At 35.3% G+C, this 13,891-nt stretch overlaps 1 protein-coding gene and 1 pseudogene across 1 annotated transcript; both read left to right on the top strand.

Moving 5' to 3' along the window:
- Window positions 1-13: 13 nt before the first annotated feature.
- Window positions 14-4,176, top strand: LOC120122015. Its single transcript, XM_039141279.1, has 7 exons — window positions 14-233; window positions 391-502; window positions 762-2,639; window positions 2,840-2,888; window positions 2,979-3,226; window positions 3,347-3,442; window positions 3,713-4,176. Exons 3-7 carry the CDS (start codon window positions 769-771, stop codon window positions 3,945-3,947), a joined length of 2,499 nt encoding a protein of 832 aa, XP_038997210.1. The 5' UTR covers window positions 14-233; window positions 391-502; window positions 762-768; the 3' UTR covers window positions 3,948-4,176.
- Window positions 4,177-5,931: 1,755 nt separating this feature from the next.
- On the top strand, window positions 5,932-10,368 carry LOC120122016 (annotated as a pseudogene).
- Window positions 10,369-13,891: the final 3,523 nt, after the last annotated feature.

Genomic DNA, 13,891 nt, shown 5'->3' with positions numbered 1-13,891 from the left:
GCAAACAATCCACGGGCAGTAGAACAGAAGTCATCTGTTCCTGTTAATTCGCATAATTTTTCCATTCGGGATCTGGATGGTGAAGTTCAACCTTCTTATGGAACTAAAAATCTTTCACATATGCAGGCTATAGCCCAACGTGTTTCTCAAGGAATGAAAGATTCTAACCAAGGATATTTTCTGCAGTCAAATTATACTGTTCATGCTGCTGGGAGTCTTCAGAAACTAAGAAGGTTATTTTCTGTTTTTTGGCCATATATGTGAAAAGTGTGAAATTTCCAACTATTTCTCTGGAAGATACTTTAATTTTAGAATACAAGTGGAAAATTACTTTAATTTTAGAATATAAGTCTCTTGATGACTAAACATTCTCTGCCCTCTGTATATTAGGGTTGTTTTCCTGGCATTCAAGTAGATGAGGTGCCCTGAAAAGCTCAAATTCTGGTTCTGCACCCGACAGATCTTTTGGAAATTTTGTGCCAAACAAGACAACTTCAATCAGGTAGTTGAATATTTGCAGTGCTCAACTTTTAGCTTGACTTTAATTTATTTCTTTTCTCAATTTTAATCGTCGATGAAACTTGGCTGTAGCAAACATTCATTTCAGTTGTTAAAACAATTAGAGTGAAAACTTGATCATATTGATATTTGAAATCTGATTTTCATTTGGTAATGGTGACTCTTCTGCTTCCCTAATCATTAGTGGTGTTCTGTTTCCTTTTTTACCTTTTTTTGGTCTTCTGAATACCTCAATTTGGTAGTCAAAACATGCTGGAGCGTCTTCAAAAGGTTGACCAACAAAGGGAACCTGGTACTGCGACACACTTAAGCTCTTCTGAACACAATCAATCATCTGAAATGCCAGATGCAGAATCTTCTGATGGATCAGTAGGCCAATTTCAACATTATAGGCATTCTGCTGCTCAAAGTTTTGGTTTACAGCTAGGTCCCCCATCTCAAAGGTTTACCATTCCAGACCGTCCAGTTCTATCTCAAAGTTCTCCACAAGGAGTTAATTCTATAAAGTCAGTTCACACGTCTCCTGAGGTAGGTAGGAAGGGTCATGCCTTGTTGGGTGCAACAGCTTCTGTTCAGTTCTCAACTCATGGAGCATCACGGGGAGATATCAGGAATAATATTCCAAGTGTCTCTGGTCATACCAACCATAAAACCTCACAAAACAACTCGGGAAATGTTTCTGCGGGTTTTACCTCTGGTTATCCTTATTTAGAAAGTCATCTGCAGCGCCAACTTGCTACGGATGTGGGTAATCAGGTATTACCAAATAAACATGTTAATGCATATTTTAGTGGGTTGGCATCTCAATCGAAGTGGATTAATGACTCTTTTGAGAGAGCCCAAATTAGTCCATTGGGAAGGATATCACCTTGTACACCTGAAACTGCTATAGATAATGACCTTGCTTCTTCAGACACTTCTTGGCCAAGATGTGGCAGCCAAAACCATGAAAGGGATCCAGACCAGCAGTTTCCGGTGTTGGAGGCTATGCCAGCTTTCCAACCCTCTGCTATGGCCGAATCATCATGGCAAGGTGATTTGTACAAAATGCCTAATGTATGGCCCAGTGTATCAGCTGCACATCTATTAGGAACTCAGTCTTCTCATGCCTCACAGAATTTGTTGAAGAGCCATCAACAGTCCAATGGTAACTCAGAAACAGCTCTTCCTGGAGCAAAGAAACTAGATGAAAAAATTGCAGGAGGAAGTTGGCTAACCATGTTCCCTGCAGGATCTGCTAAACCACAGAATTCTGTTGTAGGAGAACAGCCAGCCAAAGGTCTGCAGTTATTGCCAGAGACTGATGCCAGCCAAAATCCTGCAAGCGTGCAGAGAGACATTGAAGCTCTTGGCCGTTCTTTAAGACCAAATAATATTGTTCATCAGGAGTATTCATTGTTGCATCAGATGCAGGCCATGAAAAATATAGACGCTGATCCAAGTAATAGGAGTGCGAAAAGATTTAAAGGTCCAACTCCAGGGTCTAGTTTGGATGCTCAACAGGTATTTCAAGGTGCAGATGAGTCGCCTTATGGATCCAGTAATATGATGAGAGATGCCCAAGTGAATTGTCCTATAGTACCTTCTAGGGATTCTAAGATGCTAAGCTTGTCATCAAATGCTGTAGATTACCATGAGACACAGTTATCTGCTATTGAGCAGATGCCATTTACTCACAATGGTTCCCTGCATGTCAGCAATGCTAATAATTTAGCTGGTAGTCTGAGGGGTGAACACTCTCAGATCAGACCCCAGATGACTCCATCCTGGTTTGATCAGCGTGGGGCATTTAAAAATGGTATTTACAACGCTCAGAAAATTGCCATGATGAAGGCTACGGACAAAGCATTCATCTTTAGTAGGCCTCCTGATGGTTTACATGTTCTTGATTCTAATGAGCAAGTTAATGCTGCTGATGCTAGTCAGCTGGGTGATGCACAGCAAAACTCAAACCTCTTGCCAATAGCAAGCAAACATATCTCCCGTCACTTGCTTCATCCTGATCTTCCAAACCAGAACCTGATTGTCGTGAGTGCAAAGAAGCGTAAAAGTATGACATTTGAGCTTGTACCATGGCATAGAGAAGTGACACAAGGTTGTAGAAGACCTCAGAACATCAGGTGATTAGATAAATATTCATTTTGCTGAATTTTTATCATATATATAATGTCTCTGTTTGTATTACATCGAATGACCTAAAACACTGAAATATTTGCCAAAAGCAATTTGCTAAATTAAGAAATTAGATGCTTTCTTCTCTGACCATCTTTATGCATTTTCCTCTTTATTGGAATTATATTGAAGTTTTCTGTTATCACAGTGCGGCTGAGGTGGAATGGGCACATTCAGCAAATCGATTGATTGAGAAGGTGTGTTCAGTGTCAACTGTCATACTATTATTTTATATTAGTCCTTATTCGAACTATGGCAGTTCTTAAAGATATTTGTCTTGATCACAGGTTGAATACGAACCTGAAATGATTGAAGATGGGTCACCGGTGCTTAGATCAAGAAGAAGGCTTATCTTGACAACAAAGCTTATGCAGCAACTACATTGTGCTCCTCCAAGGGTAGTTCTTTCTGCAGATGCTAGCCAAAATTACGAGACTGTGGTCTATTTTGTTGCCAGATTAGGCTTAGGAGAAGCATGCAGTACATCATATATACCCGAAAGTGATGCAGCTGTTACTTCTGAGAATGGAAGCACGTAAGAACATGCTACTTATGTTTGTAATCCCTGAATCCTGTGTTTTACTGGCTTCCATCTGGAGTCGCTGTTAGTCTACTTTTATACTAATGGTTCTTGTTTCTGTTAAATTGTTTTTAGCCTCTCTGAAATGCTTAAGGAGAGAATGCAGTCCATCTTAAAGGCTGCAGAAGAGTTTGTTGTCAGAACGAAGAAACTGGAAAATGATTTACACAGGTAACTCAGTTCAAGTTCTTACCAATATGTTTTACGCATAATATCTTGGTTTAGGTTTTTTAATAAAATTAAAAGGTTTATATATATATTGGAAATGTTTTGCTCGCAAGTAGACTATGCATCTATTTTTTTTCTTTACTGTTTAGTTGTATACTTTATTTAAAAAGTACCTTTGGTTGCCCAATGTTGACCCTATAAAAGGTTTCACCCTAAGCAGCTCCTCTTGTGCTGGTTGTCTTGTCTTCTAATGTTTCCTATTTTTGTTATTAGTCTGGAGAAGAGAGCCTCAATATTGGACTTAAGATTGGAATGCCATTATCTGGAGAAGGTTTTGCTTATCAATCATTTCGGCAAGTTCTATGGGCGGGGGCAAGCTGACAGGGTTGAGACTTCATCGTCCTCTGAAGCAATTTCTAGTCCTCCCAAATTCTTCCTCCAGAGATATGTTTCTGCTCTACCAATGCCTAGGAATCTTCCTGATAAGGTACAGTGTCTCTCACTTTGACGATTAGTTATTTGGTTTTTCCCGGCTCAAGAGTTGACTAGATACTGGTTAAATCATAGGTGAAATATTTGAAGATTTCTTAGCTGTAAATACTATGTAATTGTTGTAAATATAGATGGGCAGCTCTAGATTTCTTTTCCTTGTTTATGTTCTTTATAGTGTATATATATATATAGGATATATGTAATAGAATTCATGTGTGGCAATACAAGTCAAAAACCTTTTGGCATTCCCTTTTTATTTTGGCCCAGTTGTCGCAAAATCACCTATATGCTCTTTTCTGAGTCCATTTTCTTTATTGAACCACACAGATCAAAATGTAGGAGAAGAATGTCTCTCTTAGTTCGATTCCTCGTTGGCCATTTATGTCTTATAGACCTAGCAACTTGTGTTCTTGTTGCATTGCATATTTATCATATTATAATTGTGTCAAAGCGATTGTATGTCTATATAAATTTTGGTAAGTTTATACTTTTTTATTTATAGTTTGGAACATTTTTGTATTTGTGCTGTGTTCGTGTTAATTCAGTGTTTTAGATATTTCTTTTTCTGGTCTTTTCGCATCTTATCATCGTTTTTTTGTGTCCATAAGTTGAATCTTTTGATCTAGTACTAGTTAAAGATTTTATTGATCACTTTTGATTTTGGGGCGACGTTTGAATAGTTAAATTAAGGCAAAGGTGAACTCGGAGTTTAGTTAGTTCAATGAATAATCATTTTTACAACAGTTACTTTTTGTTCAATTTTAACATTTGCTTATCTGTATCATGTTGATTACGATTAGGATACTTTAATATTTATTTGAAGTTACTATCGATTCACGATTCATGAATTCAACTTCTCATCTTGTATTTTCCTTTTGTTTATTGTTTTTAGCTATTACTTTTCATTTCATATCATGCTTATGTCATAACCGTGCTGTGTCTAATGTCAAATTTACTGTTTATTTATTTATTTATAATTATTATATGTGTATGCACTACGAGAGGAATTTGCGAGAGTGACACATGCTTCCGCTCATAAGAACAAAAAAATAGAACATGCCACTTTTACAAATTTGCAGCTCATCCCGCCATAATGTAAAAAAAAATTAATATTCGGTAGAGGTGGCAAGTTGATCATTCAGATCGGATCTGGTTTGGGTGTATGATAGATTGGGTTGGGTATCGGGTCGAGCCAATTTTTGGGTGGATTAGTTTTCGGGTAGGGTGATCATCAGATTGGTTGTTTTTCGGCTTGGATCAATATTGGATTGGTTGACTTTTAGGTCAACCTTTAGATTATGTCAATTCAGGTTATTTTGTTATGAGTCTAATCAAGTATATATAGAATTAGTGATATATTTTTGTAAAAAATGTCTTTTGTCAATCTTATCATTTAGGTTTAATTCGGTTGTAAGTCTAATAAAGTATATATAAATTTTCAGTTTGAATTACTTTCGGTTTGGATTAATTTTGGTTTGGGTTATTTTCAGATCGAGTTTCTTTTGGTTTGAGTTACTTTCAGTTTGGGTTAAATTCGGTTCGGATTATTTTCGATTCGAGTAAAATTGGATATGGATTTATACTGGGTTAACTAAATTTTGGATTGGGTATGGGTCGGGTAAATCAATTCGGGTAATCGGGTTTGGGTAGTTTGCCGTTCAATTTTGATTATTTAAATTTTTAAATTTAATAAACATCAATTGAATTCGAAATTAGAGGCTAGAAATATGCCTAAAGATCTATTGAAGATCATTTCACAATAAAACTCGAAAATGTTGAGTTTTACGTAATGAAATATACAATTGGAGGCGATCTCTTATTACTATTATTATTATTATTATTTGCCAAAAGAGGTTATACCTTATTAATACTAATTAAAAATAAATAAAGAACTGGATAAAATTCATCAACTATTTATTTATTTACTTATTTATTTGTTCGATATTTTTTTCAGTCATTGAAAACCAAATTTAAATCTATCTGAAGTTTTTTTTTTATATTAAACCTAAGAGGTTTGGGAATATATTTGCCATGTCGTGCTTGACGCGTTGATATTTCATTGGCGAGAGTCGCACCAACACAGAAGAAAAACCGTTAAAAGAGGGAGAAGAGAAAGCTGAGAGATAAGAGAGATCATTAACGGAGATGTCACACAATAACAATTCAACGTCGGCCAACGACCCCAGACAACGTTCGGCGGCAAAGCCTTAAGCGGGTCAGCCGGTTTCGCCGCAAGATCTCCCTGTCGATTATTCCGGTTTTATCGCCGTAGTCTTCGGAGTCGCAGGCGTTATGTTCAGGGTCCATCTTCTATTCCTCTATTTGTCTCCTGTTCTTGAAGTTGAATTATCTCTTTTAATTGACTCTAAGCTTTTAGATCTGAATTTCATCTCCTTTATTTGTTTATTTTTGCAGTACAAACTGAGCTCGTGGCTAGCGATCATATTCTGCGCCCAATCACTGGCGAACATGAAGAACGTCGTGAACGATCTCAAGCAGATCTCTATGGCTATGATGTTAGATCTCCTTTTCCTCGTTCGTTAATTTATTTTTTAATATTTACAGTCCAGTTTCATCCGAAATATTAACTTCAGAAATTTTAGTGATTTATGTTTTTTAGGTTTAGATTTAGGTTCTCTAATTAGGATTAGGATCTCTAATTAGGAAAATTCTATTGGTTCGGGCAATAATTGGATATTTGGATTGTAAGAGTAATTTTTTTGGAGGCTTTAATGTAATAACGCATGGGAGTTTGGGTAGTTGTCTGCTCAGAAAAAGCTAGTTATGGACAATCCCTCCGAAAATGACCACTGGATCTACAATGAAAACAGACGTTGGTCTTCTTATAACACTCTCCTACGTGTCATTTACCACAAAAGTCACAAGGAGGCACTTGAAGCGGACCCGAAGAACCACCTTTACTAATAGTTGAAGGTGAAGATGTTGTAGGCCTGAAACGTTTATTGCTCTTCTGAGAGACCGAAGTAAGAGTCCTCTTCTCGGACTGTGCAGATGATACAGTAGGGCCAAAAGATTTCTTAGATCGCTCCTGATCGACACGCTCTCTACCAGGAGCTAAAGCCTCCACCTCCTCAGCATCTTTCGCTCTGCCCACCAGCACATCAAAAATCTCATCTTGGTGGGTCACAACCTGTCTACGCAGCTCATATCTGAGTCCGAGGATAAATTTACGGCATCTATCTCTCACGGTAGGTACCAGACTGAATCCATAATTCAGCGATTTCAAGAACTCGATCTCATACTCAGAAATCGTCATATCTCCCTGAACCAGGTCCTGAAATTGTTGTCGTCTCTGAGCTAAATAACGCTCTCCCAAAAAACGACTCCTAAAGCACTCCTTAAAGAAATCCCAGGTCAAACGATCGGTCGGAACACTACTAACCACTGACTCCCACCAGGTGTAGACATTACCATCTAACATCGCAACCGCATCCAGATATCTCTTAGTTGGGTCCAAGCCCAACTGATTCATACGTCTTTCCGTATCTTGGAGCCAATCTTCCGCTTCAGTAAGAGCTCTACCAATCTGTCCTCCAAAAATCCTGACCCCATTGGCAATCAGAGTCTGAGAAATAGGAACATCGGATATAACTCCAGCAGCTCTGATCGCTCCCTAAATCAACTGCAGAAACTATCTACCAAAATTCTCATCTAATACAACTCCGGTAAACTCGGGCTCATTATCGATCGCTCCTCTAATCGGAGTAGTCATGCCAATACCAGAGGCAAAAGGTAGATCCGTCGGAGTCATAGGAGTAGGATAATCTGTCGGAGACGGGGGATCTACAAGTATCTCATCTATCAGATCTACAAATCTAGCCATTCGACCTTGCCTACGGCTAGTTCAACGACCACGTCTAGCATTCATCTTGGTGAATTTCGAGTTTACTACATAAAATAAAACCTAGGGTTAGATTGACACTTGGAGTCTTGAACACAATTAAAATTGTAAAAACTTTGTGACATGACCTTAGTGACTTATTTTGTAAAACATTTCAAAACCATATTTTCAGTTTGAACTCATACACAGTCCTAGGTTTAAAACCTAAAGCTCTGATATCAATTAAATGTAACCCCTAAACCCAACTTATATGTTTCGACTAAGTCTAGCAGATTACATTCATGTTTCTTAAAGACATTTTTTTCTAAAAACGTTATTCGATAACTTAAATCATATTACAAATTGACATATATAAAAGTATAAAGAAATAACAATAATACTCAACTTGTAATATAAAACTAAAAAGTAACAAATTAATTTTAAAACATATCGTAAAATCTAAATCACAATAAACCAAATATCAATATCAAAAGCAATAGTCGTTATAAAATCAAATACTTCGAAATAAAGGTCCATGTTTCAATAATAAAGTCAACTTGCAATATAAAAACATTACAGTCAGATGGACTATACAAAATGTGTCGATCCTCCAAGTGTTTGATCCTGGGTATCTAACCAAAAGTATCTGAAAGGGGAAAAACATTTGAAAAGTGAGCTAGGCTCAATGTATCCTAACAGTACGATAAAATCATGGTAGGTACACTAATCAAGTAATAGTTCAGTAAAATCTCATAAATCATAATTTAGTTTAGTTTTTTTAAACTCGTGGTTTAAAAAACCATTTTATAAAGAGCCAACCTAAGGGAACATCTTAGGGTTTAAAAGCCTACCCAAGAAAGTTTTCGGGGCGATGGGGCCTACCTAAGAAAAATCTCAGGGCCGCAAGGCCTACCCGAGAATGATCTCATGGCCGCAGAGCCTACCTAAGAGTCACATTAGGTCCATAAGAATTTACCAACTTGATCAGAGCTGTACTTAATAAATCAGTATCTTAAAAATACAATTATACAGTGACATAATTTCCATAAATCCTTAATCATTGTAATCATATACCAGTGAAAACCAATAATCAGATAGGAGTCATAATCCATTAGCCATCACCATTAAGTAGGTGCATCAATAAAACAGTAACCATAGATTTCAGTGTACCACATGTTAAAACAATAAAACAATTAAGTAATATATAGGGAACACACCTCTATAATAGGTCAAACAGTAGATCTATTGAGTACTGGCATCGCCACGCTTTGCAATAGTTTTCGAACCTAATTCATAATAATACTACATTACTAGTGGTAACATAATTAATTTATGAAATCGTAAGATTTACGGGTCGCACTAGTGAATACTGGCACACGCGGTCTAACGAATTTAGAGGAGCTGGGTCGAGCGATCAGGAGAGTCTCTTGTATCTTCAAACAATAATAATTTATCAGTTCCAAATCTTACTTTAATCATTCAAAGCTAAAACTCTTAAATACATATGCATGTTCGGGTTTGATTGATAATTTGGAGGCTTTCGAGTTCAAATTTGAAAAAACGGACTTCGAAATCGAACTCATGACGTCGAAAAACATAAAATATGACTTTTCGAAAAAATTGACTTTTTGGTGAAAGTCAAAGTCAACGGGTTGACTGACAATTTCGAGGCTTTCGGGTTATTACACTGAATGTATAACCGATGAATTTGGTTTTAGTTATTTATACCTTTAGATTTGCTAGATGCACATATGTTTACAGCATTCAACGAACATTGTTTGAAGCCTAAAATTTCCATCAAGTCTGATGTGATAGTGCAACACTTTCTAATGAGAAAAGCAGCTAGTTTTGGTTGATCTGTACTGGTTTTGGTGTTGATAATGGTTCCTCTCAAAATCTCTTTTGTGACTTTTTCTAATTGATTTGGATGATCTCTCTTTGAACTATTATAAGCAGGGTGGACATATGAATTTATGTTAAAGAAGTGTGAACTCAGAAAGTTATATTAGAAATTTAGCAGAATTAGATAATAAATAGAAAATACAAAGAAAAAATCTAAATTAAGTTATACGGGGATTCAAAATTTCTAGGGGTTCGACCTCACCTCCAATTTCTCTCGGTCCATCCCTGATTACAAGTATATAGTAGGTTCTTAGAGATATTCTTGACTTAATTTGATCCAAGTATTAAGCAGATGTTTCTATGGTAAACACCAGTTTGCCCTCAGATTCTTTCCTTTGTCTTGATACCTTATTTCAACTAACTAGCTTGAGAAATGTTGGACTTGGTGATATCTCAAATATTCAGCATCTTTTTATAATGTTTGTAGAGATAGATTTTGTTTCTCAATTCTGGGCAGTGATTTTACTTCTGTCCCTGTTTTATGTGTTACTCATTCAATTGTGTTGAAATCAGGTTTGCTATCATGGGATTAGTTACAAACTATTTCGGACCAGCTCGACCAGGAACACAGAGTTAAAGCTAACTCGAATCACGTAGTTAGGTTTGCTAATGTCTTTTTGCTCGATCATGATCCTGAGATAAATGGTGGCCTTATTCAAGTTCAATTTTATTGGATATAATTATTCTACATTACCAGTTGACTTTTATTTACAATTCTGATAATTTCATAGTACATTGCCTCGACTCATTATTTTTATTGAGGTTTTCGGTATAATATCCAAGAATCTTGCAAGCAAGATGGAGAAAATGTCTAACCATCTCCCTTGGGTACTGTTGCTTGGAAGTTTTAATTTCATCTTCCAATAAAAATAAAAGTCCTAAACCCATCCTTATGACACGTCTCAATTATGTGTGTTTAAAATTATTTAATTTGATATTTAAGTTGATTCGTGGATTCGAATAAAAATAATCAGATATATTTTAAAAATACTTGAACCTCTGAGTTGAGTGGCGTTCTTATTAAAAACAAATCCTCAAAATTCATTTATTAAAAAAATATCTCTCAAACAACATTAATTAGAAAAATACCCTCAAATTTACACATAGGACTATTTCGCATCTTACAAAAAGCTTGTAATGACCTTATATCCTATAAGGTGTGAGACTACAATGCGGAAACACATTTTAGAAAATATAATTTCATATTAAGTTAAACGACCTCGCGTTGCACAAAACGCGAGGTCCACGAGAAATTGAACTGTTCGTATAAATTTATTGTGTTCTACAAAAAATTATTGTGGGTAGTATTTATCAAACCTCACGTTATACAGAACGCGAGGTATATACATTTCTAGCCCGATATTCAAAATTGGGTACCCGCATCTTCGGATACCCGAAATACAGGGTACTCGATTCTTCGGATAATATATTTTTCAGCCCGTGACCCGACCCGTTAAGTTTGAATACTCGGTAGTCGGGTACCCATAAAATTCGGTTACCCACATTTTCATGTCACGGGTACCCAATTTATATATATTTTATTTTAATTTAAAAAAGCACATAGGAAATACCTAAAAAAGTAAAGTTCATAATATACAATCCATACAAAAAAATTAGTGATTTGAAGTTAGTTTTAAGGATAAATAAGTTCATATATATATATATATATATATATATTAAAATTGATCATGATTTTTTTTCGAATCTTATATTGACAAATTAATAAAAATATTTTGAAAAATTCAAAACTTAAAAGTACATAATACCAACTTAAGAAAAATTTAGGGATTTAAATTTAATTTCAAGATAAAAATATTAAGGAACATAAAATAAAAATATAATGTAAACTATATATATATCGGATCGGGTTGGGTACCCGATTATTAAAAAAATTCAGCTCAACGCCGACCTAACTACCTTGGAAAAATCACGGGTTGGTAATTTTTTTAGAGATTTACTCAATTTTTTAAGGTATGTTTGAGGGGTAATTTCAGGTAAATCTAATTTTTTTTATAATTTATAAGATTGAAGACATAATATTAAAATTTATCTTTTAGTTGAGGCCAATATCGACATATACGAAATATTGTAAGCATGTTAAAAAATCGCATTGAAAAAGGTTCCAAAGCTTGTTTTGTGCATGAAGAAAAAGCTAAAATGGTTTGATAGACATATTCCAGTGGTTTTTTCGGGTAACTAATAATTTTTTTGTACTTTATAAGATTAGAGTTGTAGTATTGTAACTTATTTTTCAATTGAGGGTAATATCGAAACATACAAGACATTGTTAGCAGGGTAAAAATCGCGTTCAAAATGGTTACAAAACTTGGTTTATTGCATGAAGAAGAAGCTAGAATGGCTTGATATGCATGTTCGGGAAGTTAATCTAAAAATTTACGTAATTTATAAAGTTATAGACATAGTATTGGTACTTATGTTTTAATTGAGACTAATATCGGCACATACGAGACATTCTAAGCAGTGTAAAAATTACGTTGAAAATGGTTCGAAACCAAAAGAAATTGAAAAACTAACGAATATATTTCGTTAATTACAAAAGTAGTACAATGAAAATCATAATTAATTGATATGAGGATGTGATCGATTAGGACATTTGTTCTTCATCTGTTCGGGATTCCTACAAATAGTGCATAGCTTCGCTTGTCCAGTTCTTTCTTGATGTTCGACCAAATTCTCGTCATAGTAAATCCGTGTTGATAGTGGGGACTCTTTTTTTCGCGTTATAGTAAAAAATCTGGCCCTATTGTAAGTTCATCATCAACTTCATCCGGGTCCCTTTCATTAGGAAACTCGTATTGATACCTGTAAGTATACTAGATCAATAAATTGCATGTAGGAAACTCATATTTAAATGTTTGGAGTACTTCGTAGTCGTAGGTTCTTTCTCGTAGATTAACTATGTACGCGTTATGCTATATGCCTTCCAATGGCCTTGAATATTTCGAAAAACATAATTTATTTTGTTCGCAAGATACACATTTCACATTCATCGCATTTGAATGTTGCATAATGATTTCCAATTTTGTGTGGAGGTTTGGGTGGACTGTGTGACTACCTGTCATCCAATCAACTGCTTACTTTCCCAAGGTTGCAAACAGGATTGCCAACCGATAATATGTCGCTTTGACAACGTAAGTGATAGACGAATATCACGCTCCCTTCAATGATGAATTGATCGCTACATCCAAGTTCGTTGTCATGTGACCATATCGTCTACCCTCATCAAATGATCGAATCCATTTCTCCCTTAGGATTTTAGCAAGGTAGTTATAACCTTGTTCATTCTTGTCTCTCAATTCTTGAAACAACTCTTCAACCTAGCGTACGGAATACGAGTGACATATCCATTAAATATGCTATAGTTAATTAGAAATAGTAAATGAAAAGATATCTTAAACCCAAAAGAGCGAAAGACTTACTTATTCGAAGCACCATCACGCATTCATCTTCAGTCGTGAACTTTTAAAAATAATTCGTAGCAACGTGGCATAAATAATATCGATGATAAATATTGGGAGGTTGCCAAGACAGTCCCATAAGTGGAATTGCGTATTTGATCCCTGCACCTCTATCAGAAATAAGACATATCCCATCAACTTTATCACACAAAACATATGATAGAACATGTCTGCGTAAGTTCTTAAAGACGAATTCCCAAGAGTCAATGTCTTCCTTTTGGACTATTGCGAAGGCGATGATAATAGTTTTCCTATTGTCGTCTTATGCAACCACCAAAAACAGTATTTGTGTGTATATGTCGTACAACCAAGTGTCGTCGATATGAACCATCGACTTGCAGTGTCGGAATGCATTAACGCACTACGGATATATTCAAAATAACCTGTAGAATTAGCACATATGACACTATCATTTTCATACGCCGACACAGTTTCCAGTTTCACAACCATTCACTGTACGTGTTTCTGCATCAATTTTAGTAAAAAAATATAACAAAACTTAGGAAGGTGCATTAACAAAAAAAATGACGTTGTCAATAATTACTCAGTTTATTTTATAATTCATAAACATAAAATTATATATGAATTTTGATTCAATATATAATATAAAATAAAATCTTTGATTTAGTATAATTATAACATAAAATTTTAATTTTATATTTATGTATATTGTAATTCAACTCCCCTTAAACAATCTAAAGCTTAGTTTAAAAATCAAAATCAAGATGGTTCATTTTA

Source organism: Hibiscus syriacus, unplaced genomic scaffold (genome assembly GCF_006381635.1).
Source record: "Hibiscus syriacus cultivar Baekdansim isolate YM2019G1 unplaced genomic scaffold, ASM638163v2 tig00110384_pilon, whole genome shotgun sequence".
Lineage (NCBI taxonomy): Eukaryota > Viridiplantae > Streptophyta > Magnoliopsida > Malvales > Malvaceae > Hibiscus > Hibiscus syriacus.
Note: the sequence above shows the minus strand (reverse complement) of the source record. Positions and strands in the feature narration are given on the sequence as shown.